This window comes from Callorhinus ursinus, unplaced genomic scaffold, assembly GCF_003265705.2.
Source record: "Callorhinus ursinus isolate GAN/ISIS: 27379988/994484 unplaced genomic scaffold, GSC_fseal_2.0 scaffold9, whole genome shotgun sequence".
Classification (NCBI taxonomy): Eukaryota; Metazoa; Chordata; class Mammalia; order Carnivora; family Otariidae; genus Callorhinus; species Callorhinus ursinus.
In genome coordinates, this window is record NW_027397071.1 from 25,118,868 (window position 1) to 25,145,977 (window position 27,110).

Genomic DNA, 27,110 nt, shown 5'->3' on the forward strand with positions numbered 1-27,110 from the left:
GTGAGTCAAAACCTTATCACATTTTCACTTCCCTCCTACTTCTTGTTCTCTCCCATGTTTATTCAGATCTTTGGGATTTTTAGTTCCAGTTGTTACTTTCAAAATATTTTAGTGTGCATTAAAAATTATAGACTTACCTAATTTTTTTTCACTGATTTCTTTGCTTCTTTTTAAAATTTCTGCCTTCCTTTTTGTTACATATACAGTTTATTCTGCTGGGTACATTCTTAAGTAATTTATTTTAAAGATTTTATTTATTTATTTGACAGAGAGAGACACAGTGAGTGAGGGAACACAAGCAGGGGGAGCGGGAGAGGGAGAAGCTGGCTTCCTGTGGAGCAGGGAGCCCGACAGCCTAAAATATAATTTGCCCTTTCATTTGAATGAGTTTGGCTAAGTTATTCTTCAGAAATTTCTTCGGTACTGTTCTTCTTGCATCCATTCTTGGTGACCCAATTTGTTTTCAGTCTTTTGTTAATAACTTTTTTCTCTTTGGAATATTAAAATAATTTTTTTCTTTATCTGTGTCAGGAAATTTCACCATGAAGTTCTGGTGTATATTTTTATTCTTCATTTTGGGGACTCTCTTAATATGTAGACTTGTATCTTTCTTCAGCTCTAGGAAGTTTTCTTCTATAAGTTAATTATGTCTCTTTTATTCTCTCTGTTTACTCCTTCTGGAACTCCTACTAGATGAATGTTGGAACTTCTAACTCTCTCCTCCACGTTTTATACTTTCTCTCCCAGCGTAGAGTCTACTTGTCCCTCTCCCTCTGCTCCTCACCCCCCACAATCTCTCTCTCTCAAATAAGTAAATAAATAAATAAAATCCTAAAAAAGAAAAGAATAAAGTCTCCTTACCTCTCCTGGGTGTTTGTTATTACCTAGAGTGCTGACCTGCCTCTCTGGCCTCAATGTCTACACTCCTGCGTTAGCCTCTTAGAACATACCACAACTGCCTAATATTTTCCACAAATGAGAGAGTGGCAGGGGCGGACTACCTACCTGCTCAGAACACTACATCAAAAACTAATGATGTAATGTATGGTGATTAACATAACATAATAAAGTTAAAAAAAAGAAATACCACCTGTGGTGGGGGGGGAAGAATACAGCATTTCAGTAAATTGCTCAGACAAGTATCTCAGGACTCTCTCTCCTTAATCTGTTAATTTTTTTTTATAAGGAAAGAGTTTTTTAAAAAATTGAAGTATAGTTGACATACAATTTGTGTTAGTTTTGGGTGTACAACATAGTGATTCAACAATTCTACACATTACATGATGCTCACCATGATAAGTGTAGTTACCCTCTGTTGCCAGTTATTACAATATTATGTCTATTGATCCTTCTGCATGTGTTATGGATAATTTCCTCCAGTTTTATTTTTCTTATAGATTTGATCCTCTTCATAGATTTTATTTCTAACATTAAACTTTCTGGTCTACCAGTGGCATGCTTTCTTGTTTTCCTGTAGTTTTATGGAGGAGACATACACACATAAACACACATATACGTATGTCCATCCTTTCATGGAATTTGAAGAATAGTAAGTATATAGAAGGCTCCACGTGCTATCTTGATCCTTTGTCTTGGGTGTTTCTTTGGGCATTCTTATTTTATGCTTAGGCAGAAAAAAATGGCTTCAGAATAACTCTCCTCCTCTCAAAAGTGTTGTACAGCTTCATAATACACCTTTAACTTTCCGTCATTTGCAGGATTTCTTTTGTTATTGTTCTTGTTTATAGTCTTTAACTGAGATGATGAAAGAGGAAATAGATCTATTTAAAAAAACCAAATAGCTACTTTGGTCTAGATTAAGTTGTGGTACCTGAGTTAGGATTCATTTGAGGGATTTCTATTCTTTATACACAAATCTTTTTGGAAAAATCCTTCCTTTACTAAGTTGGCCAGGATACAGAAGTCTTTTGGAAAGTTCTTGTATCATTTTTATTAGTTTGCTAACTAATCTTAGTAACAGGGCTGTATCTAGCTACAAAGTTGACTGAGAAATACAGTCTTCGTGTATAGGTAAGAACAGATAATGGGACAGTCAGCTAGCAGTTTCTGTCATAGGTATGCAAAGCATCTAATGTAGTGCCTGGAGCATAGTAAGTATTCAAGAAATGTTTATTAACAATTATTATAGGATCTCTCCTGGCTGCACCAGTTTGCATTCCCATCAGCAGTGTACAAGGGTTCCTTTTCCTCCATATCCTCACCAACACTTGTTTCTTGTGTTTTTGATTTTAGATGTTCTGACATGTATGAGGTGATATTTCATTGTGGTTTTGATTTGCATGTCCCTGATGATTAGTGATGTTGAGCATCTTTTCATATGTCTGTTGGCCATCTGTATGTCTTCTTTGTAGAAATGTCTATTCATGTCTTCTGCCCATTTTTAAGTTGGATTGTTTGTTTTTTTGGTGTTGAGTTATATAAATTCTTTATATATTTTGGATATTAACTCCTTATCAGATATATCATTTGCAAGTTTCTTTTCTCTTTCAGTAGGTTGTCTTTTTGTTTCATTGATTGCTTCCTTTGCTGTGAAGAAGCTTTTAATTTTAATGTAGTCCATTAGCTGTTTTTGCTATTGTTTCCTTGCCTTAGAGACTTATCTAGAAAAATGTCAGAGAAATTATTGCTTGTGTTCTCTTCTAGGATTTTGATGGTTTCAAGTCTCACATTGAGGTCCTTAATCCATTTTGAGTTTATTTTTGTGTATGGTGTAAGAAAGTGGCCCAGTTTTATTCTTTAGCATGTGTCTGTCCAGTTTCCCCAACAACATTTATTGAAGAAACTGTCCTTTTCCCATTGCATATTCTTGCCTCCTTTGTCAAAGACTAATTGACCATATAATCATGGGTTTATTTCTGGGCTCTCTTTTCTCTTCCATTGATCTATATGTTTTTGTGCAGTTCCATACTGTTTTGATTACTATAGTTTTGTAGTATATCTTGAAATCTGGGATGGTGATACCTTCAGTTTTGTTCTTCTTTTTCAAGATTGCTTTGGCTATTCGGGGTCTTTTGTGGTTCCATACAAGTTTTAGATTATTCTTTACAACCATTTCTTAGTAGATGATATAAAATAACTTTCAGAAGATATACTATAGCCAAAAGAATTAAATAGTCTATAAGTTTCAGCTATATGCATCCATTCTGAGAAGTGAGTTGGTTACTACCTTCTATTTTCACATATTGTTTGCTAAAACTAAACCATGAAATATAACTCTTATTCTGCTCTTTTTGTATACCTGACTCATCAAGAGACCTTCAAGAAATTAATATAAGTCTGATAATTTTAGTTAGATCCATAGGGTGAGTTGCACATCATCGTTTGGTTAGAAAAGTAAACAGGCAAAATGGGATATAGTAGGTACAATGTACTTTAGTTCCTTTTCTCCCTTCTTACCACCCGCTCCTCAATTTTATAGCCAAGCAACTGCTAGTTTCTAATAATCAACTAATATGTTACCGACCTTCATATGTTGAACAGAATCTTCAGACCTAACACTCTGCTTGTCACTCATAGGCACTTAATAAATATTTGTTTGTTACACAAAGTGCCTTGCTTTTCTATAATAACATGTATGTAAAGCTAAAAGAACTCTATTGGAGGAGAATATGACAACTTTTTTTTAGGTGTGTTGAGGTTAAAGAAATAGTCTAACTTGAGAGTGCCCTGTAAGCATTTGAAATTTATCAATCTAGCGATTATAATGAAAGTCTTGAGAAGAAATGAGATTTTTGAGAAAAGGAGAGGTTGAGGGAATGAAGAAGAGTAGTGAAATAAGAAGGGGACTTTTAGAGGTTGGAAAGAAGTTAACAATGACTTGTAACAATAATGATGCAAGATAGAGAATCATCTAGTTCACAGAAATCAAGGCAGAGAGGAATTTTAAGAAGAGATACTTCAATCAATGATGTCAAATACTATGAGATAATAGTTTTTAAAAGGAAATCATGAAATTTCTTCTTTCCTTCAGTCTTATTCAGGCTCAACTAGGATGCATTCCCATACAAGACTTTGCTTTGACACAAGATACCTCGAAGATTTTCAGAAATGGCTCACGAATTACAAGATGTATGTTATAGGATTAATGGATTTTCAGTATTTTTCCCAGTAAACTATTATACTAGATTTAACACTGGAAACTTTTTTTTAGGGTTGTCAGAATTTGTGGCTGTTCAAGAAAAGAAGTTTGCTGTACTATTGAACAGTTTGATACTAGCTAAATGTTTTAGATGCAAACTTTGGGAAAACTCTCTACATATATCCAAACAGCTGGAAAAAATTGGTAGGTACTGAATACAGGCAGGGAATTTGTCAATGTCTGCAGTTTATTTTGTTTTTCATTGTTATGAAAATTATCCTATGGTGTTTATAGACCTTAAGAAAAAATGTGTTTGTAGGTATAAATAAGGTACTGAACTTTACTTCTCTTGAAAATCTGATTTTCATTTTCTCTTGCCTGAAGGATTCTATTTGAAATCAATTTGGAAACTAATAAAAATGAATGCTCTTTTTTTTAAAGATTTTTAAAAAATTTATTTGAGGGGTAGGGTGGAGAGAGAGAGAGAGGATGAGCAGGGAGGAGGAGCAGAGGGGAGGGAGAAGCAGACTCCCCACTGAGCAGGGAGCCCTGATGTGGGGCTCCATCCCAGGACCTTGAGACCATGACCTGAGCCAAAGGCAGATGCTTAACCAACTGAGCCACGCAGGCGCCCCCAATAAAAATGAATACTCTTATTTTTAAATTTGTTCTCGAACCAAGAGTGAAAGTTTGTTTTAGTAATTAGGTAACTATGTGTTGCTCTCTCTTTCACTTTTATGATTGTTTTGCTCTCAGTGACAAGGTACAGAGCTAGCAATCCTAGCCATTCCTAATTCATTACAGAGAATTATGTCACTTATTTATATCTTAACTTTTTTCTCTTTTTTTCAATAATAGGACAATATTCGCACTGATCTTCATAGAGATTCTGTAGACAAAAGATTGTGCCTAATTATTTCCTATCTATTGAGATCAGCTGAAGTTATGTACTGAAAAAGTCTAGAGGGTGCCAGTTACAAAGACTGGGGTATAACTAAGTACTCTAGAGTTTTCCAGTTTGGTGCCTTTGATTTTGTGATCCTATTCCTCCTTCTCTCTAAGAAGAGAGTTGTTATTCCATGACTGACAGCTTTGTTAGCTCTATAATTTTATATGCATCTTGGGGACATTAAAAAATTATGTGGTTGGTTATTAGGGATTGTCTCATTATTCCTTAGAACAAAGATCTCCAACTATTTTGTGAGGAAGTGCTTTTTTATTTCCTTGAAGTTTGAAATCAGTGGGATAACAGAGAACTGACCAGTCCTGGGAAGTGGGGCGAAGATGGGGATTAGCTGGTGAAAGTAAGGTCAAATTAGAGGAGGGGTTCTTGACATTAAGACTCACCTTTCTACTGAAGTCCTAGCAAACCAGATGCTGCACCCATCTCAAAAAGATGAGTTCTAAAGTGGGAAGGAGGTTCCATACAACATTTAGGAAATAACAACTTACAGAAATCTTGAAATTAAGTTAAATGATTATTAAGAAAATTTTCATTATATTTGAAAAAGAGTCTTTCTGACTTTCTAGAATATTGTCAGTCAGGCATCATTTGCATCCTATCCCTTCCAAATTGTCGAACACCGATGTGTTTTTTACACTTACTCAGTACGGCTGAAGAAAAAGAAGCAAAAATTGCCCAACAAAATTCATACACTAGAAAAATGGGAGAATTGAAATAAAAAAGCAAATCTAAGTTCTTCCTGGGCATCAGGAAAAAAATAATGAATACAAATTGATTTTCAACAATGTTTATAAAAAATTAAAATTCAAGAAAAGTTTTGAGGGAAAATGAACATGAAGGAATTATTAATACTAGGAGTTGTATCATAAGAATGAATAAGAGAAATTCCCAAGGATAGTTAAAGGTATGGAAAAAGAAATAGTGTAATATCCCCACCAGTAATATATGTGCCTTAGGCAAGATTTTTGGAATTTTATATTTTGGAATTTTGCAATTTTATACTTCTGACAGTATCTCCTATTTCAGGGTTTGGTTAAATTCATTTGTGAGTGTAAGAATTTTAAATTCCAGTTTCTCAAAGCATAAAGAAACAGAGACAGTGCAAAGATGGAAGTGAACTTGATATATTTGAAGAACAAAATTAAAGCAAATGTGGCTAGAGAGTAGTCAGCAAGAGGAGAATGGTAGGAAATTAAATGGGACAGGTAGGCTGTGGTCAAGTCAGATAGGTAAGGGAGTTTGGTCATGGTAAGAAATTGTCACTTTATTCTAAATGCAATGGAAAGGAATTAGAAATTTAGACAGAAGAGTAAAATTATCTGATTTCAGTACAGAAACCTAGAACTCTGTTTCTGAGATGGAAATAGAGAGCCATAGCTTTATGAAGCAATATTCCCATCCATAAATCATGTTATCTTTTTTTCAAACATGAGTGTAATACGTAACAGTAGGAATCGCTTGGTACTTTCTCTATGGATGACATGTGATAAAAATAAGAGTTAAATCATCATGTGGACCAAAGAGTTCCTCTTTCTTCTGTTAAGCAAATACATGTTTTATTTCAGTTTGAAAAAATAAATATGAACAATTGAATGCCACAGCCCAAATAATCGAACTGAAAACTTTTTTAAAAAACTTCAAAAATTAGTTATTAATCTGGATCTTTAAAAAAAACTTTTTACTAATGTCATTGAAAAGTTAAGTATAGATTTAGTTTAAAATGGATTGTTTAAAAACTGCTATTTGATTAATTTTCCACAGGTATAACATTGTCAAATGCAATGGTAAATGCAGGTTTGACCTCCTTTAAAAAAATAGAAGAAACAGATGCAAGGGAACTTGAACTGGTATTTAATATTCACTTATTCCTAATGTTACCTGAATTTTATCTAAATTTTAAAGCCTACTTTTATATCTTTATTTCTTCTAAAAAATTGTTTTCCTTCTCATAGTCATAAGTATTTTAATTTAAGGTTTTGGGTAATAAGCATTATTAAAACTATTGATGCTAAAAAGTATTTTACTAAAAGAACTTCTAGTCTTGTAGTAAGAATATAATGATATAAATGTTTTTAGATTTTAAATAGACACCCCCCTTTTGGAACGCAAATAAAAGAAACAGTGATGTATCTACCAAAATATGAACTTGAAGTGGAACAGGTAAATATTTTTTGGGTTTTTTTTTTCCTTAGGTATTTTCATTGTCTTCAGGAATAAAACTATCTATAGCTGACTTGGAGCTGAATAAGAGTAGTAAGGTTATCTTTAACACTTTTTATGCCTATCCTTTTTTTAAAGATTGCAAGATATAGTGATACCATGGCGGAAATATTAGTGACCATTATATTAAGAAACTTTGAACAGCTACAAACTAAAAGAACAGCACCAGATTCTCACTATGTTACGTTAATCATAGGTGATGCAGATAATCAGCTGGTTTTTAAGCATAAAATTATGTAAGTGTACAATTTCCATTTGATTTTATTTCTAAGCATATACTATGAAAGAAAAATTCTGCTGAGAAAGAGTACTAAAATCACTGTAGGGTTAATTAAATTACATTTTCCTTTCACTGAAATGGGGTGGTTTCTTGTCTGTTAAAGAAGGTATTAACATTGGCTCTGTTGTCAGTACTCAAATGAACAAAGTGTGAAATCTATCACCAAGGTTTGAAACAAGTGAATAAATGACCTTTAGGAGTAGCTATACGCCACTGTTGAACTTTCTTATTTTGTTGCTTTTCTCCAGTCATTCACAACCTTACTACTCTTTCATTATCTTCCTCCTGCTTCTTCAAGATATACCTAATATTTCCAAATTAAAATAGAACAAACTACTATAGCTCCATTGTAAGATCAGGCAACCAGTTCAAATATGTAAAGGAGTTACCTTCCCTTACACCTGATTCTCTAGCATGCCATTCTATGATTTTTACATCAGCCTTTTTTCTGATACTGTTCTTTTCTCCCAGGATGCCATAGGCAAACTCTAAGGTTAGTAGTTGTAGGTATAGCTAATATTTTTTGAGCTCTTTGTAGGTTCCAGATAATGAATTGTTTGATCTTTGTATAGACAGATGCTATCATTATCTAAATTTAATAGAGGAAGAAATTGAGACCAAGAGTTTAATTAATTTGTCTAAGCTCATATAGGTAGTTTATAGCAAAGTCTAGATTTAAACCCAAGCAGTCTTACTCCAGAGCCTATGCTCCTAATCATATTACTTTACTTGTGAGTTCAGGATTAGCAGTTACTCTGAAATGGGAATCTCATTGTTGCCAGAGCACTGGAAGATACCTTCCCAAAATAGTCTGTTCAAGGTTCCTAAAGGGACTATGGTGCCTAATAGAACATCCCTTTCACTGTTAACCGCTTTACTGCAGCTAGCTGTGACACATTTATTGAGAATATGTCATTGTACAAATCTTTGTTCTCTGTGACAAGTCTAAAGACAGTCTTGACTATATAAAGCTAAAATAAGTTCAATCACAAAATTGGTTGCTGGTTTATGATGTTTTTGAATATAGACTATTTTATATGAATTTTAAAGATACTATTCAAGTTCTCACAAATTCATGTATCCTATATATAGACATTTAAAAGTGGTAGTGATTTAGGGGCAAGCTCATGGGTTGTTGATATCAACTATATATTCAGGTGGGCCTGAAATGAGGCAATGCAACTTGGAATCAGCTGTTTGGTCAATGTGTAGTTAGAAAATTATGGTTGCAGTAGCCCCATTGACACTCCATTTCTCCCTCCTCAGAATTTGCAGCTAGTAGTTTTCAGTACTGACTTCAGTTTACTACCAGATAGGACCTATCTAAGGGTCAGTCTGCCTTGATGATTAATATATTATTTCATTTAGTATTTGGATCACTATTTAAATGATATGTTATTCTTTTTCAGGGATTCTATTTTGCTAAAAGCTGGAAATTGGACTAAAAAGATTGATGTGAAGAGAGCTTTTAAATCTGAAGATCTTAGCATAAATCTGATTAGTTCTGAATATGGTCAGTTCATTGAAGTAATGAACATATAAATGTAAAGAATATGATAACATTTAAAAATTTACTTCATAAAAAAAAATTTCCTTCATGCTGAAACAAAAACAATTTAAATGATATTGTGTAAAAATAAGTTATTTAAATAATATGAATAATTTTAAAGGAAGTTTCATGTGTTTAGATATGTAAAAGATAGCATGGACTAAGATAAAAAAATTAAAATTGTGTCTATTCATTTATAGGTATTTTATTTTCCAAGATAATAAAATTTCAATTGTTGTAGGAACATTGATTTTTGTTTTTATGATGATAGATGTATAAATTTTAATTTGTTAATATTTTTTAACTCTTTTTTTTTTACATTTTTATTTCCTGGACTTGTTAGTTCTTTCATTTCAAAAGGTATAGAAATATGAGAGATAATAAAAACAAATAAATGATCTCATGGCTAGATTTATATGACTAAGTCCTTGTATACTTTTTTTCCTTTTCCAGTTGGACTTGATATTCAGCAGAAATTTACAGTCTTTTACTTAGGACCCAAGAGGCTTGGAAGTCAAATAATTATGCGAAAAAAATCAGAAACAGAGATTTTCCATTCTAAACATTCAAATAGATCTACGGTAGCAGGACCCAATAAAGGTAAATAGCTATATTTATTCCTGTATTGCATTAAAGCAAAGTTATGGCTAGGGAGGAGTATCAGTGTTATAGTACTGCTTCATTCAGATGTAGAGACTCGGGAATTAGATATTTAAGCTTCATAATAATTACATTAATAATATATAGTAGGAATTCTTTCTTATAACTAATATTTGTCAAATTGGGGTGATATTTGGAGCACAAGTTATTTGACTAGTTTTTGATATACAGTGCCCCTTTTTCATACCCACTCTATTCTTATGGCCATTGTTGGGGAAGAGCAAATGATATATAAGACTTTATAGATTTGATGAGGCAAACCAGGTGACAGTGAACTTTAAGTTTTTTTATTATGGAATATTTCAAACATACACAGAAGTAGACAGACCTGTGTAATGAACCCTTATGTACTCATTACCTAAATTAAACAATGATTAACTCATGGCTTATATTGTTTCATCTATACCTCTCTTCAGTTTTTCCCTTCTATATTTTGAAGAAAATTGGATATCATATCATATCCTCTGTAAATGTTTCAGTATATATTTGTAAATGTAAGGATTTAAGAAAAAACATATATTACTCTTACACATAAAAAGCTAATAGTCACTAATATCATCCAATCCTGAGTTAATATTCAGATTGCTAATTACCTTATAAGTAAGGGGAGCAACTAATAGGTACTGAGGAATGTGAAAGCAGTGGTTCCTACCAAAGTGACCTAGACAGTTATGCTTTCTGAATTGGTAGTTATAATAAATAGTAACTGCAGTGAAAGAAGGCAGGAAGAGCACATATAGAATTATTCTGTGAACCCATGAACACTCATCTCCTCCTCTTTAAAGAACACAGAAGAGAGTGCCTGAGTGGCTCAGTTGGTTAAGCATCTGCCTTTATCTCAGGTCGTGATCCTGGTGTCCTGGGATTGAGCCCCGTTTTGGGCTCCCTGCTCAGCAGAGGAGTCTGCTTCTCCCTCTCCCTCTGCCTGTCCCCCTGCTCATGTCTCTTGTGTGCCTCTTTCTCTCAAATAAATGAATAAAGTCTTAAACAAACAAACAAAAAAAGAGCACAGAAGAGCTAACATTTCTGGGTGGGATGCAGTAGTTTGTGGCAGGCCAGTGCATCCACAATAACAACTATAAAGCCTACCTAAGTTATAAATATTATAATTTTTAGGACATCTGTGAAAGCAGACTAAAGGAACTAAAATTCTAGAGGGAGAACCATTTCAGGACTGAGGAGTCAAGGACCTATAGGCTCTTAATTAAAAGCCTGAGTATGCCGTGCTCTCAAAAGGGGTTTATGTGATCAGCCACTCACCATGTTTGCCTGACAGAGGAAAAGGAAACCTTCTTTGGTGGGAAATAATATAATCTGGAATCTACAGACACAATGTCTACCATACAATAAAAAATGATGAGACCTTCAAAGAGGCAAGACCATATGACTTATAATTAACAATATAAAGAAATGAAGCAGCTCTGTAGATGATTCAAATAAGAGAGCTAGCATTTAAAGATTGTAAAAAATAACTATGATTAATATTTTCAAGAAAATAAAGGAAAAAAATAAATGTATGAAAGGCTGGGAAATTTCACCAGAAAATTGTAATCCATACAGAGATTTAAATGGACTTTCTTGAATTAAAAAATACATTATCTGAGGTGAAAAACTTATTGGTACGTTTAATAATGGATTGGATATAGCCAAACTCAGGATCTGTGAACTGTTAAACATATCAGGAGAAAATATTCAAATTAAAGCCCAGAGATAAGAGAATGGAAAGAACACACAAAAAAAGCATAATACTCAAAAGTTCTAAAATAGGCATAATTAAAATCTCTGAAGCACAGAAGAATGGGACAAATGCAATATTCAGAGACAATGGCTGAGAACATTCCAAAATAATGAAAAACATCAACTCATAGATTCAGAATTTTAGCAAACCCCAGGAGACTAATGCACAGAAAATCACAACTGGGCATGTTATAACAAAATGCTGAAAATCTTAAAAGCAGACACGGAAAAACCATATTACCATCAAAGGAGCAACAGTGAAACTGACAGCTGATTTATCAGCTATGATGATAGAAACAGAAGATAATGGACCAACAGCTTCAAAATGCTTTAAAATGCTGCCAACCTAGATTTCTGTGCCCAGTGAAAAATATCTTTAAAAATAAAAGAGAAATAGAGACACTTTGAAGAAAAACAAAACAAAACTGAAGCACTCCATCACTATTACTAAATTTATTGGCCTGCAGTAAAAGAGATACTAAAGGGAGTTCCTTAAAGGAAAATGACCATGGATGAAAGTACAGAAATGCTGGAGGGAATGAAAAACTGTAGAAAGGGCAAATAAATGACTAACTATAAATCAACTGTTGTAAAACAGTAATTGGAATGACTTCTAGAGTTTTAAATATATGTAGAATCAAAATGCAAAAATGTTCTTACCTCAGGACTACAGCACATCAAATATGAGGACTATAGAAGGACAGAAATAATAAAGAGAAAAGCAGAAGTGAATGAAATATAGAATGTAAATGTACAACAGAAAAATCAATTAAGTTAAGATTTGGTTCTTTGAAAGGATGAATAAATTTAAAAAGCCCTTATCAAGACTGGTAAAGAGATAAATACAAATTAACAATATTAGGAATGAAAAAGGGGATACCACTACAGGACATCAAAAAGATAAAGATATTGTGAATAATTTTATACCAATAAATTTGACATAATTTGGGTAAAAATGAACAGATCCTTCAGAAGCAAAACTTACTGATGGAAAAAATAGAAAATTTTAGTGGTCTGATACTAGTAATGAAATTGAAGCAATTAAAAATCTTTCCACAAAGAAATCCTGAGAGTCAGGTGATTTCACTGGTGAATTTCCCCAAACATTTAGGAAAAAATAATATCAAACTTACCCAAATTTTTCAGAGAGTAGAGAAGGAAAGAATAGTCTACTGATGTAATTTTTTTGAACAGAACCAACATGGGGATCTTGATTTCAAAACCTGACAAAGACATTAAAAGAAAGGAAAATTATTCACCAATGGACCTCATGGAAATAGATCCAGAAGTTCATAACAAAATATTAGCAAGTAGAATCTGGCCATATATTTAAAAAGCATACTACAGTACAATTAAGTATGGCTTATTCCATGTATGCAAGAGTACCTTAGCATTCAAAGATGGATCAATGTATTTCTCTACATTAACAGGAAAAAAAAAAAGAAAACCATGTGATCCTCTTGATAGAGGTCAAAGAAGTTTGACAGAAATTCAATGTTCATTTTTTATTAATATATGTGTATGTATATATATATGTATATATATATAAAACAAACGTCATGCACAGTGGTGAAATCATTTAAAAACTTTCCCATTTAGATGGAGAATGATACAAGAATGTTCTCTATTACTATATCTATTTAACATTGTGCTAGAGGTCCTAGTCAGTACAATTATATAATAAAAAGAAATAAAAGTGATAAGGATTGGGAAGAAAGAAATAAGCTCTCATTACTTGAAAGCAACATGATTATAGGGACACCTGGGTCGCTCAGTCAGTTAAGCGTCTGCCTTTGACTCAGGTCATAATCCCAGGGTCCTGAGATCAAGTCCCGCATTGGGCTCCTTGCTCCTTGCCTGCTTCTCCCTCTCTCTCTGCCTTCCTTTCCCCCTGCTTATGCTCGTTCTCTCTCTCTCTGTCAAATAGATAAATAAAAATCTAAAAAAAAAAAAAAAAAGCAACGTGATTATATACCTAGAAAATCCAAAAAACTCTGTAGACACACTGTTAGAATTAATATATAAATTTAGAAATATTGCTGGATACAGAGTCAACATAAAAAAACTACAATAGCACTAAAAAGAATAGAATATTTAAGAATACATTTAATAAAATTAGTCCAAGATGTGAACACAGGAAACTACAAAACACCACTGAGAGAAATTAAAGAAGACATAAATAAATGGAAAGATATCCTATTATAAATCTTAATATTGTTAAGGTGGCAACATTTTCCAAATCAATCCACAGATTCAATGCAATCTATCAAAATCCTAGCTCTGCTTTTGGCAGAAATTCACAAGCTGATTTTAAAATTCATATGGGAGGAGGGAGGCAAGATGGTGGAAGGGTAGGGGACCTCATTTCATCTGGTCCCTTGAATATAGCTAGATAACTATCATACCATTCTGAACACTTATGAATTCAACCTGAGATGTAAGAAAATTGCTGGAATTCTACAAATAGAAGAGCAACCACTTTTTGCAAGGTAGGAGGTGCAGAGAAGTGAATCCGAGGGGATGTATCAGATGATAAATGGCAGGGGGAGGGAGCCTCCATAAGCCAGCTACCAGAAGTTGATATAGTCCCAGAGTGTGAAATTGAACCCTTGAGAAATGGCAGGGGGAGGGAGCCTCCATAAGCCAGCTACCAGGTGGTGAAGTGGGGCAGAATTCTAGGTGGGACAGTGTGGTATCAGGATCCTCAGGGTCACAGAAAGAATGGGGGTGCCTGAGCCAACAGAGTTCCCAAGCATTGAAGTAGGGAAACCAGTTATGGTCAGTGAGCCCAGGAGGGGGCTCTCAGCTCTGTTTTCCATGAACTGAACCACAGCACAAAAGGGCAGAAATGCTGCCACCCCTGCCTTCCCCTGGAGAATCGGTGCAGACACGCACTGCAGGAGTCTGCAGAGTTTGGCACACACAGAAGTGTGCTTATACCTGAGGGTTTACTGAAGAGAGGGGGCTGTGATCTTTCAGCTCTGGGGCTGGAGATCAGGGCCTGGCCGCTTTTATTTTCATCCTCTAAAGAGGCATAGAAAGCCTTCAGGGAACAAAAGCCACGTAGAGCAAACAGAAGCAGCTTACGCTGAGCCTGGCCCCCTGGCAAGGGGCAGTGCAACTCCACCCAGGCAAAGACACCTGAGAATCAGTGCAGCAGGCCCTTCCCCCAGAAGACCACTTGGAACAACAAGCCAATAGCAAGTTTGCAGAGTGCACAGGACTGCAAAACTCTAGCACTAGGGGAAAATAGTATATAGAATTCAAGGGTTTTTTCTCATGATTCATTTATCTTTCAGTTTATAACTTTCTTTTTCTTTTTTTCTTTTCAACTAGTTTCTTATATTATCAACTCTTTATTTTTAAGTCTTTTTTGACTTAGTTTTGACTTAATTGACTTTCATTTTTACATTTACACATTATAGGTATATTCTTCATTTTTGGCTTCCTTTCACTGTATTCAATTTTATTTTTGTGTGTATACCAGTTTTGCTTTCTTTACAATTTTGGGATTTAGTGTCTTCTAACAAACAGACCAAAATATACCCAGGATCAAGTGGATCACCCTGTTTTGTCCACCTGGGAGATTATATTCTCTCCCCGCCTTTTTAGTTTTTTCTTTTTCTTTTTTGGTTTCTGACCTCTACAGATTTGTCTAATGTATATTTTGCTTGGGTTGTGGTTGATATTTTTGATTTTGTTCTCTTGTTCATCTTTTCTTCTCTGGGCAAAATGACTAGGAGGAGGAATTCACAGCAAAAGAAAGAACCAGAGGTAATACTCTCTGCCACAGATCTAATTGATATGGATATAAGTAAAAGGTCAGAGCTGGAATTCAGGATAATGATTATAAAGCTACTAGCTGGGCTTAAAAAAAGCATAAAAGACATTAGAGAATCTCTTAGTGCAGATATAAAATCTAATCAGGCTAAAATAAAAAATGCTTTAACTGAGATACAGTCTAAATTGGATTGCTCTAACAGCTAGGGTAAATAAGGCAGTGACATAGAAGACAAGTTGATGGAAAGGAAAGAAGCTGAAGAAAAGAGAGAAAAACAACTAATGGACCATGATAGGAGGCTTTGAGAAATCAGTGATACCATAAAGCAAAACAATTTTAGAATTATTGGGGTCCCAGAGGAAGAAGAAAGAGAGAGAGAGGACAGAGGTATATTTGAGCAAATCATAGCTGAGAACTTCTCTAATCTGGGGAAGGAAACAGGCATTCAAGTCCAGGAGGTAGAGAGGACTCCCCTCAAAATCAATAAAAATAGATCAACACCTTGACATATAATAGTGAAGCTTGCAAATTTCATGGGGCGCCTGGGTGGCTCAGTTGTTAAACGTCTGCCTTCGGCTCAGGTCATGATCCCAGGGTCCTGGAATTGAGCCCTGCATTGGGCTCCCTGCTCTGCGGGAAGCCTGCTTCTCCCTCTCCCACTCCCCCAGCTTGTGTTCCCTCTCTCGCTGTGTCTCTCTCTGTCAAATAAATAAAATCTTAAAAAAAAATAGTGAAGTTTGCAAATTTCAGAGATAAAGAGAAAGTCCTGAAAGCAGCTCAAGACAAGAGGTTCTTAACCTACAGGGGTAGGAACATTAGGCTGGAAGGCCTATCCACAGAGACCTGGCAGGCCAGAAAGGGTTGACATGATATATTCAGGGTACTTAATGAGAAAAACACGCAGCTAAGAATACTTTATCCAGCAAGGCTGTCATTCAGAATTGAAGGAGAGATAAAGAGCTTCCAGGACAAACAGAAACTAAAAGAATTTGTGATCACTAAACCAGCCCTGCAAGAAATATTAAAGAGGATCATGTAAATGAAGAGAGAGCCCAAAAATAACATAGACAAGAAAGAAACAGAGACAATCTACAGAAACAGGGACTTTACAGATAATACAATGGCACTAAATTCATATTTTTCAGTAGTAACTCTGAATGTAAGTGGGCTAAATGATCCACTCAAAAGACACAGGTATCAGATTGGATAAAAAAGCCAAGACCCATCCATATGCTGTCTACAAGAGACTCATTTTAGACCTAAAGACACCTCCAGATTGAAAGCGAGGGGTTGGAGAACCATTTATCACACTAATGAACATCCAAAGAAAGCTGGGGTAGCAATCCTTATATCAGACAAATTAGATATTAAACCAACGATTGTAATAAGGGATGAAGAGGGACATTATATCATACCTAAAGGGTCCATCCAACAAAAAGATCTAATAATTATAAACATTTATTCTCCTAACTTGGGAGCAGACAATTATATAAACCAATAAATAACCGAATTAAAGAAACACATCAATAATAATACAGTAATAGTAGGGGACTTCAACACCCCACTCACAGCAATGGACAGATCATTTAAGCAGAAGATCAACAAGGAAAGAAGGGTTTTGAATGACACACTGAACCAGATGGACTTCACAGATATATACAGAGCATTCCTTCTTAAAACAACAGAATACACATTCTTCTTGAGTGCACATGGAACATTCTCATGTGGGAGAATGTTCTATGGGAACTATGGGAATAGATCCCATACTGGGTCACAAATCAGGTCTCAACTGGTACCAAAAGATTGGGATCATTCCCTTCATATTTTTAGACCACAATGCTTTGAAACTTGAACTCAATCACAAGAGGAAATTTGGCAGGAATTCAAATACTTGGAGGTTAAAGAGCATCCTACTGAAGAATGAACGGGTCAACCAGGAAATTAAAGAAGAATTTAAAAAATTCATGGAAACAAATGAAAATGAAAGCACAACCTTTCAAAACCTTTGGGATACAGCAAAAGCAGTCCTAAGAGGGAAGTACATAGCAATACATGCCTTTCTCAAAAAATTAGAAAAGCCTCAAGTACACAAGCTAACCTTACACCTAAAGGAGCTGGAGAAGGAACAGCAAATAAAGCCTAAACCAAGCAGGAGAAGAGAAATAATAGATTAAGTAGAAATCAATGAAATAGAAACCAAAAGAACAGTAGAACAGATCAATGAAACTTGAAGCTGGCTCTTTGAAAGAATTAATAAGATCGATAGCCAGACTTATCAAAAAGAAAAGAGAAAGGACCCAAAGTAATAAAATCATGAATGAAAGAGGAGACATCACCACCAACACCAAGGAAATACGAACAATTTTAAGAATGTATTATGAGCAACTATATGCCAACAAATTAGGCAATCTGGAAGAAATGGATGCATTCCTAGAAACTTAAAAACAGAAACAGGAAGAAACAGAAAACTGAACAGACCCTCAGCAAGGAAATTGAAGCAGTAATCAAAAATTACCCGACAAACAAGAGTCCAGGGCTAGATGGCTTCCCAGAGGAATTCTACCAAACATTTGAAGAACTACTCCCTATTCTTCTGAAGCTGTTTCAAAAAATAGAAAGGGATGGAAAACTTCCAAACTCATTCGATGAGGCCAGCATTACCTTTTTTTTTAAATTCCAGGCCAGCATTACCTTGATCTTAAAATCAGACAAAGAGCCCACCGAAAAGGAGAATTACAGACCAATATCCCTGATGAATGTGGATGCAAAAATTCTCACCAAGATACTAGCCAATAGGATCCCATATTATATTAAAAGGATTATTCATCATGACGAAGTGGGATTTATTTCTAGGCTGCAAGGATGATTCAGCATTCACAAATCAATCAGCATGATACATCACATTAATTTAAAAAAGGACAAAAACCATATCCTCTCAATTGATGCAGAAAAAGCATTTGACAAAATACAGCATCTGTTCTTGATTAAAATTCTCCACAGTGTAGGGTTAGAAGGAACATACTTCAATATCATAAAAGCCATATACAAAAGGCCCACAACAATTGACATTCTCAATCGGGAAAAACCGAGAGCTTTTCCCCTGAGGTCAGGAACACAACCAATGCCCACTCTCACCCCTGTTGTTCAACATATAGTACTAGCCTCAGTAATCAGATAACAAAAAGAAATAAAAGGCATTCAAATTGGCAAAGAATAAGTCAAATTCTAACTCTTTGCAGATGACATGATACTTTATATGGAAAACCCAAAAGACTCCACTCCAAAATTACTAGAACTCATACAGGAATTCAGCAACATGGGAGGATATAAAATCAATGCACAGAAATCAGTTGCATTTCTATACACTAACAATGAGACAGAAGAAAGAGAAATTAAGGAATTGATCCCATTTACAATTGCACCAAAAACCAAAACATACCGAAGAATGAACCAAACCAAAGAGGTAAAGGACCTGTACTCTAAAAACTAGAGAACACTTATGAAAGAAACTGAGGGAGACACAAAGAAATGGAAAAACATTCCACACTCATGAACTGGAAGAATAAATATTGTTAAAATGTCTATGCTACCCAGAGCAATATACACATTCAATGCAATCCCTATCAAAATACCATCAACATTTTCCACAGAGCTGGAACAAATAATCCTAAAATTTGTATGGAACCAGAAAAGACCCCGAATAGCCAGAGGAATGTTGATAAAGGAAACCAAAGCTGGTGGCATCACAATGCCAGACTTCAAGCTCTATTACAAAGCTGTAATCATCAAGACAGTATGGTACTGGCACAAAAACAGACACATAGATCAATGGAACAGAATAGAGAACCCAGAAATGGACCCTCAACTCTATGGTCAACTAATCTTTGACAAAGCAGGAAAGAATATCCAATGGAAAAAGGACAGGCTCTTCAATAAATGGTGTTGGGAAAATTGAACAGCCACATGCAAAAGAATGAAACTGGACCATTTTCTTACACCATGCACAAAGATAAATTCAAAATGGATGAAAGACCTAAATGTGAGACAGGAATCCATCAAGATCCTAGAGGAGAACACAGGCAGCAATCTCTTCAACCTCAGCCACAGCAACTTCTTGCTAGACACGTCTCCAAAGGCAAGGGAAACAAAAGCAAAAAATGAACTATTGGGACTTCATCAAGAGAAAAAGCTTCTGCACAGCAAAGGAAACAGTCAACAAAACTAAAAGGAAACCTACAGAATGGAAGAAGATATTTGCAAATGACATATCAAATAAAGGGCTAGTATCCAAGATCTATGAAGAACTTATCAAACTCAACACCCAAAAAACAAATAATCCAGTTGAGAAATGGGCAGAAGACATGAACAGACGTTTCTCCAAAGAAGACATACAAATGGCCAACAGACACATGAAAAATGCTCCACAACTCTTGGCATCGGGGTAATACAAATCAAAACCACAATGAAATACCACCTCACACTGGTCAGAATGGCTAAAATTAACAAGACAGGAAATAACAAATTTTGGTGAGGATGCATAGAAAGGGAGACCCTCTTACACTCTTGGTGGGAATGCAAGCTGGTACAGCCACTTTGGAAAAGAGTATGGAGGTTCCTCAAGAAGTTAAAAATGGAGCTGCCCTAAGACCCAGCAATTGCACTGCTGGGTATTTACCCCAAAGATACAAATGTAGTGATCCAAAAGGGCACCCACACCCCAGTGTTCATAGCGGCAGTGTCCACAATAGCTAAACTGTGGAAAGAACGGAGGTGTCCATCAACAGATGAATGGATAAAGAAGAAGTGGTATATATATATACAATGGAATATTACTCAGCCATCAGAAAGGATGAATACTTACCATATACATCAATATGGACGGAACTGGAGGGTATTATGCTGAGCAAAATAGGTCAATCAGAGAAAGACAGTAATCATATGGTTTCACTCCTATGTGGAATATAAGAAAGAGTGCAGAGGATCATAGGGGAAGGGAGGGAAAACTGAATGGGAGGTCATCAGAGAGGGAGAAAAACCATGAGAGACTCATAACTATAGGAAACAAACAGGGTTGCTGGAGGGGAGGTGGTTGGGGGGATAGGGTAATTGGGTGATAAGCATTAAAGAGGGCACATGGTGTTATAAGCACCTGATGAATTATTGAACACTACATCTGAAACTAATGATGTACTATATGTTGGCTAATTGAATTTAAACAAACAAATAAATAAAATTCATATGGGAATGTAAGGGATCTGAATTAGCCAATCAGTCTTGAAAAAAAAGAAGAACAAAGATAGAGGACTCACAATTCCTGATTTCAAAACTTATTACAAAGCCACGGTAGTCAAAACAATGTGGTACTGGCATAAAAATAGCCTATAGATCAACAGAATATATTTGAGAGTACAGAAAAAATCCCATACATCTGTGGTCAATTGATTTGGGACAAAGATTTTAAAACAATTCAGTGGGGGAAAGAATAGCCTTTCAACAAATAGGGCTGGACAACTGGATAGTCAGTTGAATTAATTATGTCATAATTACTTCATACCATATGTAGTATTACTTCATACCATAAATACTTCATACTATGTAAAAATTAACTCAAAATTTGTTAAAGACCTAAAAGTAGGAGTTAAAACTATATTACTCTTAGAAGAAAACATGGGTTTATATCTTCATGACCTTGGGTTAGGCAATGGTTTCTTAGGTATGACACCTAAAGCTCAAGCAACTAAAAAAAAAGATGAATTGGACTTCATCAAGATTAAAAACTTCTGGGGGCACCTGGATGGCTCAGTTGGTTAAGCGTCTGCCTTCAGCTCATGTCATGATCCCAGGATTCTGGGATCAAGTCCCACATTGGGCTCCTTGCTTAGCAGAGAGCCTGCTTCTCCCTCTGCTTGCCTCTCTCCCTGCTTGTGCACTCTTTCTCTCTCTCTCTCTCTATGACAAATAAAGTCTTTTTTAAAAAAAGATTAAAAACCTTTGTGCTTCAAGTAACACTATCAAGAAAGTGGAAAGGCAACCCAAAGAATGAGAGAAAATATTTGCAAATCACATATCTGATAAAGGACTAGTATCTGGTATATATAAAGACGTTTTACAACTCAACAATTAAATAGCAAGGAATGAAATTCAAACTGGTAAAAGGATATGAATAGACATTTTTGCAAGAAAGAACTACAAATGACCAATACACACATGAAAAGTTGCTCAACATCATTAAGATGGAAATGCAAATCAAAACCACAGTGTGATACTACTTCCCACCCACTTTAGTAAAAAAGATGGACAATAATAAGTGTTGATGAGGATGTGGAGACATTGAAACCCTCATAGCACTGCTGTGGGAATGCGAAATTGTGCAGCTGCTTTGGAAAACAGTTTGCCAGGTCCTCAAGAAGTTAAACATAGAATTACCATGTGACCCAGCAGTTCCTTTTCTGTGTTCATATCCAAAAGAATTGAAAACATACAAAAACTAGTATGTGAATGTTTATAACATCATTATTCATAATAGCCAAAAAATAGAAACTGAAATGTTCACCAATGATGGAATAGATAAGTAAAATGTAGTATAACCATATAATGGAATATTCAGCCATAAAGAAGAATAAACAACTGATACATGGATGAACCCTGAAAACATTATGCTAATGAGAGAAGCCATTCACAAAAGGTGAGATATTGTTAGATTCCATTTATATGGAAAGTTTAGAATAGGCAAATTTATAGAGATGGGTATAGGAAGGAAGATGCAGAGGCTGGATGTAGGAAGAAATGAGTAACTACTAACAGGTATGTGATTTTTTTTTTATTTGGATTTGTATCATCTTTATCTAGTGTATATGACAATACATCTTGTTTTTTTTTTAATTTTTTATTGTTACGTTAATCACCATATATTACATCATTAGTTTTTGATATAGTGTTCCATGATTCATTGTTTGTGCATAACACCCAGTGCTCCATGCAGAATGTGTCCTCTTTAATACCCATCACCAGGCTAACCCATCCCCCTACCCTCCTCCCCTCTAGAACCCTCAGTTTGTTTTTCAGAGTCCATCGTCTCTCATGGTTCATCTCCCCCTCTGACTTACTCCCCTTCATTCTTCCCCTCGGTATGTGATTTTTTTTTAAGATAATGTTCTGGAATTAGATACAGTGATGGTTACACAACCTTGGGAATATACTAAAAACCTATGAAACTGTACACTTTTTAAAAGGGTACATTTTATGGTATGAATTCATACCATATTTCAACAAAAAATTAGAAAAGCAGTAGTATTACTATACGCCAGCAAACAAAAAAGAGATAGAAATCATAATTTTTAAAATGCCATTTACAGTAGCATCAGAAATCAGTTTAAGAAAGACAATTTAGAATTAGAGCTGCACAAAGATAATGTAAACTCAGAGCCATCAGCTGACCATCCTTTACCACATGCAGAAAGGATCACAGACAGCTGAGTTTGGGAAGAGAAAATTAAAGCAGAGGTACAGAGGTGCAAAGGTGAGAATGCCAGAGCTGAGATTATGATGACTTCCTATTTCTTGGTTTCGGTCCCTTCTGATGCCTCGCTGAATTGCTGCTTTGGATTCTGTGACATATCTGTGTTCGTGTAACACATTTCCCCCCACTCACCAGCTGTTTTTGTTTAAAGTAGCTTGAATTGTTTGTTATTTAAAATTGTAATGAGAAGTTGGAATGTTTACTATACTTCCTGCTAGTATGAGCCTTTTAAAAGGGCAAAAGTTCCCTACATATTTTGCACAATCCTGTGAATATGGGTAAAAGATGCTTCCTATCAAATAATATTTTATTACACACACACACACACCCTTCACATACATATACATACAACCATTCCAAATCTTTTTTTTTTCAAATTTTTATTTAAATTCCAGTTAGTTAACATACAGTGCAATATTGGTTTCAGGAATAGAATTCAGTGATTTGTCACTTACATACCACACCCAGTGCTCATCATAACAAGTACCCTCCTTAATACCCATCACCTATGTAGCCCACCCCCACTTGCTTCCCTCCATCAACCCTAAGTTCTCTATCATTAAGAGTCTCTTATGGTTTGTTTTCCTGTCTCTTTTTTTCCTCCTTCCCATATGTTCATCTCTTTTGTTTCTTAAATTCCACATATGAGTGAAATCATATGGTATTTGTCTTTCTCTAACTGACTTATTTCTCTTAGCATAATACACTCTAGCTCCATCCACATCATTGCAAATGGCAAGATTTCATTCTTTTTGATGGCTGAGTGATATTCCAGTGTGTGTGTGTGTGTGTGTGTGTGTGTGTGTGTGTGTGTGTGTGTGTGTGTGTGTATACATACATACATATACCACATCTTCTTTATCCATTCATCAGTCAGTGGACACTGGGGTACTTTCCAGATTTTGGCTGTTCTTGATAATGCTGTTATAAACATTGGGATGCATGTACCCCTTCGAATCTGTATTTTTCAACCATCCCAAATCTTATGAACATTCCAATTATATAATTAGTTCTTATATACAAATTCATATATCCCCAAATAAAGATACACAATTATACCTTTAAACATAACATACATATCCTATCTGCACCTTTCTCAGTAAGTGACATAATGAAGGGGTCATAGATTTACCCTACTAAGTTTGTGACAACAAAATTTGGGCTTTTTCAAAACAATCCAAATTTCAATTTTTCTGACCTCCTGTCAGACCAGGTTATTAAATGATACAAACATATTCAGTTCAGAGACTGCTAAATAATTGTTTCTCAGTGTGCTTGCAAGTTCAACACATACTTTAGTATTATAATATCATATTATGGGGCCATATATAAAAACAAAAATATGCACCTTAATTTACATAATATAACTAAAAATTATTTTCATGCTTCTTGTGTTTGAAAACATTCTTTTAGCAGTAGTTTCTCATCTATATAGTCCAATAGATAACATTTTTGTAAAATTTAAAGAAAAATATTTTTGCTATTTTTAAGGTATGACAATGTGAAAAATATACTTTTTTGGTTGTAAAATATTTAAAAATTTTCAGGTCTATTCTTAATACATAGGTTTAGACATTTAAACTTTTGGTCCTTTAAATAGATTCTCAGTAAGAAGTATGGACTTTGGGGGTGCCTGGTGGCTCAGTTGTTAAGCCTCTGCCTTTGGCTCAGGTCATGATCCCAGAGTCCTGGGATCAAGCCCCACATTGGGCTCTCTGCTAGGTGGGAAGCCTGCTTCTCCCTCTCCCACTCCCCCTGCTTGTGTTCCCTCTCTCTCTGTCTCTCTCTTGTCAAATAAATAAAATCTTAAAAAAAAAAAGAAGTATGGACTTTAATTTGAAGAAAATTGATTTGACATTAGTAAATTCATTTGCATCTGCTGTGCCATTCTGAGTTGAAAATTTAGTATATTTGGAAAAATGAAAAGATAAATGCCTGAGCACTGTGGAAGTGTGCAGATTTAAATACTAGTCAAAACACAGTTTGCTTTTCTTTATACTTTTTGGTGTATAAATGCATTAAATTGCAAAACCAGGGACTCCAATTCATTAGTGTTACCTTTTTCTTGATAAATAACAAAATGATAGTATATTTGACAAAAAATTAAGAGGAGATGCTCTCTCATTTAAAAAGTAAAGTCATATGGGGCGTCTGGGTGTCTCAGTTGCTTAAGCTTCTGCCTTCAGCTCAGGTCATGATCCCAGGGTCCTGGGATCAAGCCCCACGTCTGGCTCCTGGCTCAGCAGGGAGCCTGCTTCTCCCTCTCCCTCTGCCTCTCCCCCTGCTCACGCTTTCTCTCTCTCTGTATCTCTGTGTCTCGAATGAATACATAAAATCGTTTAAAAAAATAAGTAAAGTCATAAAGTGCATAAATCTCATTAACAGAAATCAGGAACTGCAAGTCAAAGTAATATTCTTTTAGAAATACTAATCCCAGGGGTGCCTGGGTAGCTCAGTCAGTTAAGTGTCCGACTCTTGATTTTAGCTCAGGTCATGATCCTGGGGTTGTGGTATTGAGCCCCAGAGTCGGGCTTCCCCCTCAGCAAAAGGTTTTTTGGAGATTCTCACTTTCCCTCTCCCTCTCCCCCCCCCCAAATAAAGAAATAAATCTTAAAAAAAATATTAACTCCAGTAGCTAGCTTATGCAGAGACCAATTATTTAAATTTATAATTAGGATGCAAGTCTAAGTGTGTCAGGGGTTATGTGCCTTCTATTATCAGTTTTTCTTAGATTTTTTTAAAATAATTTTTTATTGTTATGTTAATCACCATACATTACATCATTAGTTTTTGATGTAGTGTTCCATGATTCATTGTTTGTGCATAACACCCAGTGCTCCACGCAGAATGTGCCCTCTTTAATACCCATCACCAGGCTAACCCATCCCCCCACCCCCCTCCCCTCTAGAACCTTCAGTTTGTTTTTCAGAGTCCATCGTCTCTCATGGTTCGTCTCCCCCTCTGACTTACTCCCCTTCATTCTTCCCCTTCTGCTATCTTCTTTTTTTTTTCTTTACATATATTGCATTATTTGTTTCAGAAGTACAGATCTGTGATTCATCAGTCTTGTACAATTCACAGTGCTCACCATAGCACATACCCTCCCCAATGTCTTATCACCCAGCCACCCAATCCCTCCTACCCCCCACCACTCCAGCAACCCTCAGTTTGTTTCCTGAGATTAAGAATTCCTCATATCAGTGAGGTCATATGATACATGTCTTTCTCTGATTGACTTATTTCACTCAGCATAATACCCTCCAGTTCCATCCACGTCGTTGCAAATGGCAAGATCTCATTCCTTTTGATGGCTGTATAATATTCCCTTGTGTATATATACCACATCTCCTTTATCCATTCATCTGTCGATGGACATCTTGGCTCTTTCCATAGTTTGGCTATTGTGGACATTGCTGCTATAAACATTGGGGTGCACGTACCCCTTCGGATCCCTACGTTTGTATCTTTGTGGTAAATATCCAGTAGTGCAATTGCTGGATCGTATGGTAGCTCTAATTTCAACTGTTTGAGGAACCTCCATACTGTTTTCCAGAGTGGTTGCACCAGCTTGCATTCCCACCAGTGTAGGAGGGTTCCCCTTTCTCCACATCCCCGCCAACATCTGTCGTTTCCCGACTTGTTAATTTTAGCCATTCTGACGGGTGTGAGGTGGTATCTCATTGAGGTTTTGATTTGGATTTCCCTGATGCCGAGCGATGCTGAGCACTTTTTCATGTGTCTGTTGGCCATTTGGATGTCATCTTTGGAAAAATGTCTGTTCATGTCTTCTGCCCATTTCTTGATTGGATTATTTGTTCTTTGGGTGTTGAGTTTGATAAGTTCTTTATAGATTTTGGATACTAGCCCTTTATCTGATAGGTCATTTGCAAATATTTTCTCCCATTCTGTCAGTTGTCTTTTGGTTTTGTTGACTGTTTCTTTTGCTGTGCAAAGCTTTTTATCTTGATGAAATCCCAATAGTTCATTTTTGCCCTGGCTTCTCTTGCCTTTGGCGATGTTTCTAGGAAGAAGTTGCTGTGACTGAGGTGGAAGAGGTTGCTGCCTGTGTTCTCCTTTAGGATTTTGATGGACTCCTGTCTCACGTTTAGGTCTTTCAACCATTTGGAGTCTATTTTTGTGTGTGGTGTAAGGAAATGGTCCAGTTTCATTCTTCTGCATGTGGCTGTCCAATTTTCCCAACACCATTTGTTGAAGAGACTGTCTTTTTTCCATTGGACATTCTTTCCTGCTTTGTCAAAGATGAGTTGACTATAGAGTTGAGGGTCCATTTCTGGGCTCTC

The 27,110-nt window shown here is 35.6% G+C and overlaps 1 protein-coding gene across 12 annotated transcripts in view; it reads left to right on the forward strand.

Annotated features, from left to right (window-relative positions):
• The window catches only part of HFM1 (helicase for meiosis 1), a 127,290-nt gene that overhangs the window by 62,127 nt on the left and 38,053 nt on the right, over positions 1-27,110 (forward strand). For all 12 annotated transcript variants that reach the window (XM_073896330.1, XM_073896329.1, XM_073896335.1 and 9 more), the window contains 7 exons: positions 3,992-4,089; positions 4,172-4,303; positions 6,825-6,910; positions 7,140-7,223; positions 7,362-7,519; positions 8,973-9,076; positions 9,566-9,712. In XM_073896330.1, coding sequence (XP_073752431.1) covers positions 3,992-4,089; positions 4,172-4,303; positions 6,825-6,910; positions 7,140-7,223; positions 7,362-7,519; positions 8,973-9,076; positions 9,566-9,712 — 809 coding nt within the window. The remainder of the gene's footprint in view (positions 1-3,991; positions 4,090-4,171; positions 4,304-6,824; positions 6,911-7,139; positions 7,224-7,361; positions 7,520-8,972; positions 9,077-9,565; positions 9,713-27,110) is intronic.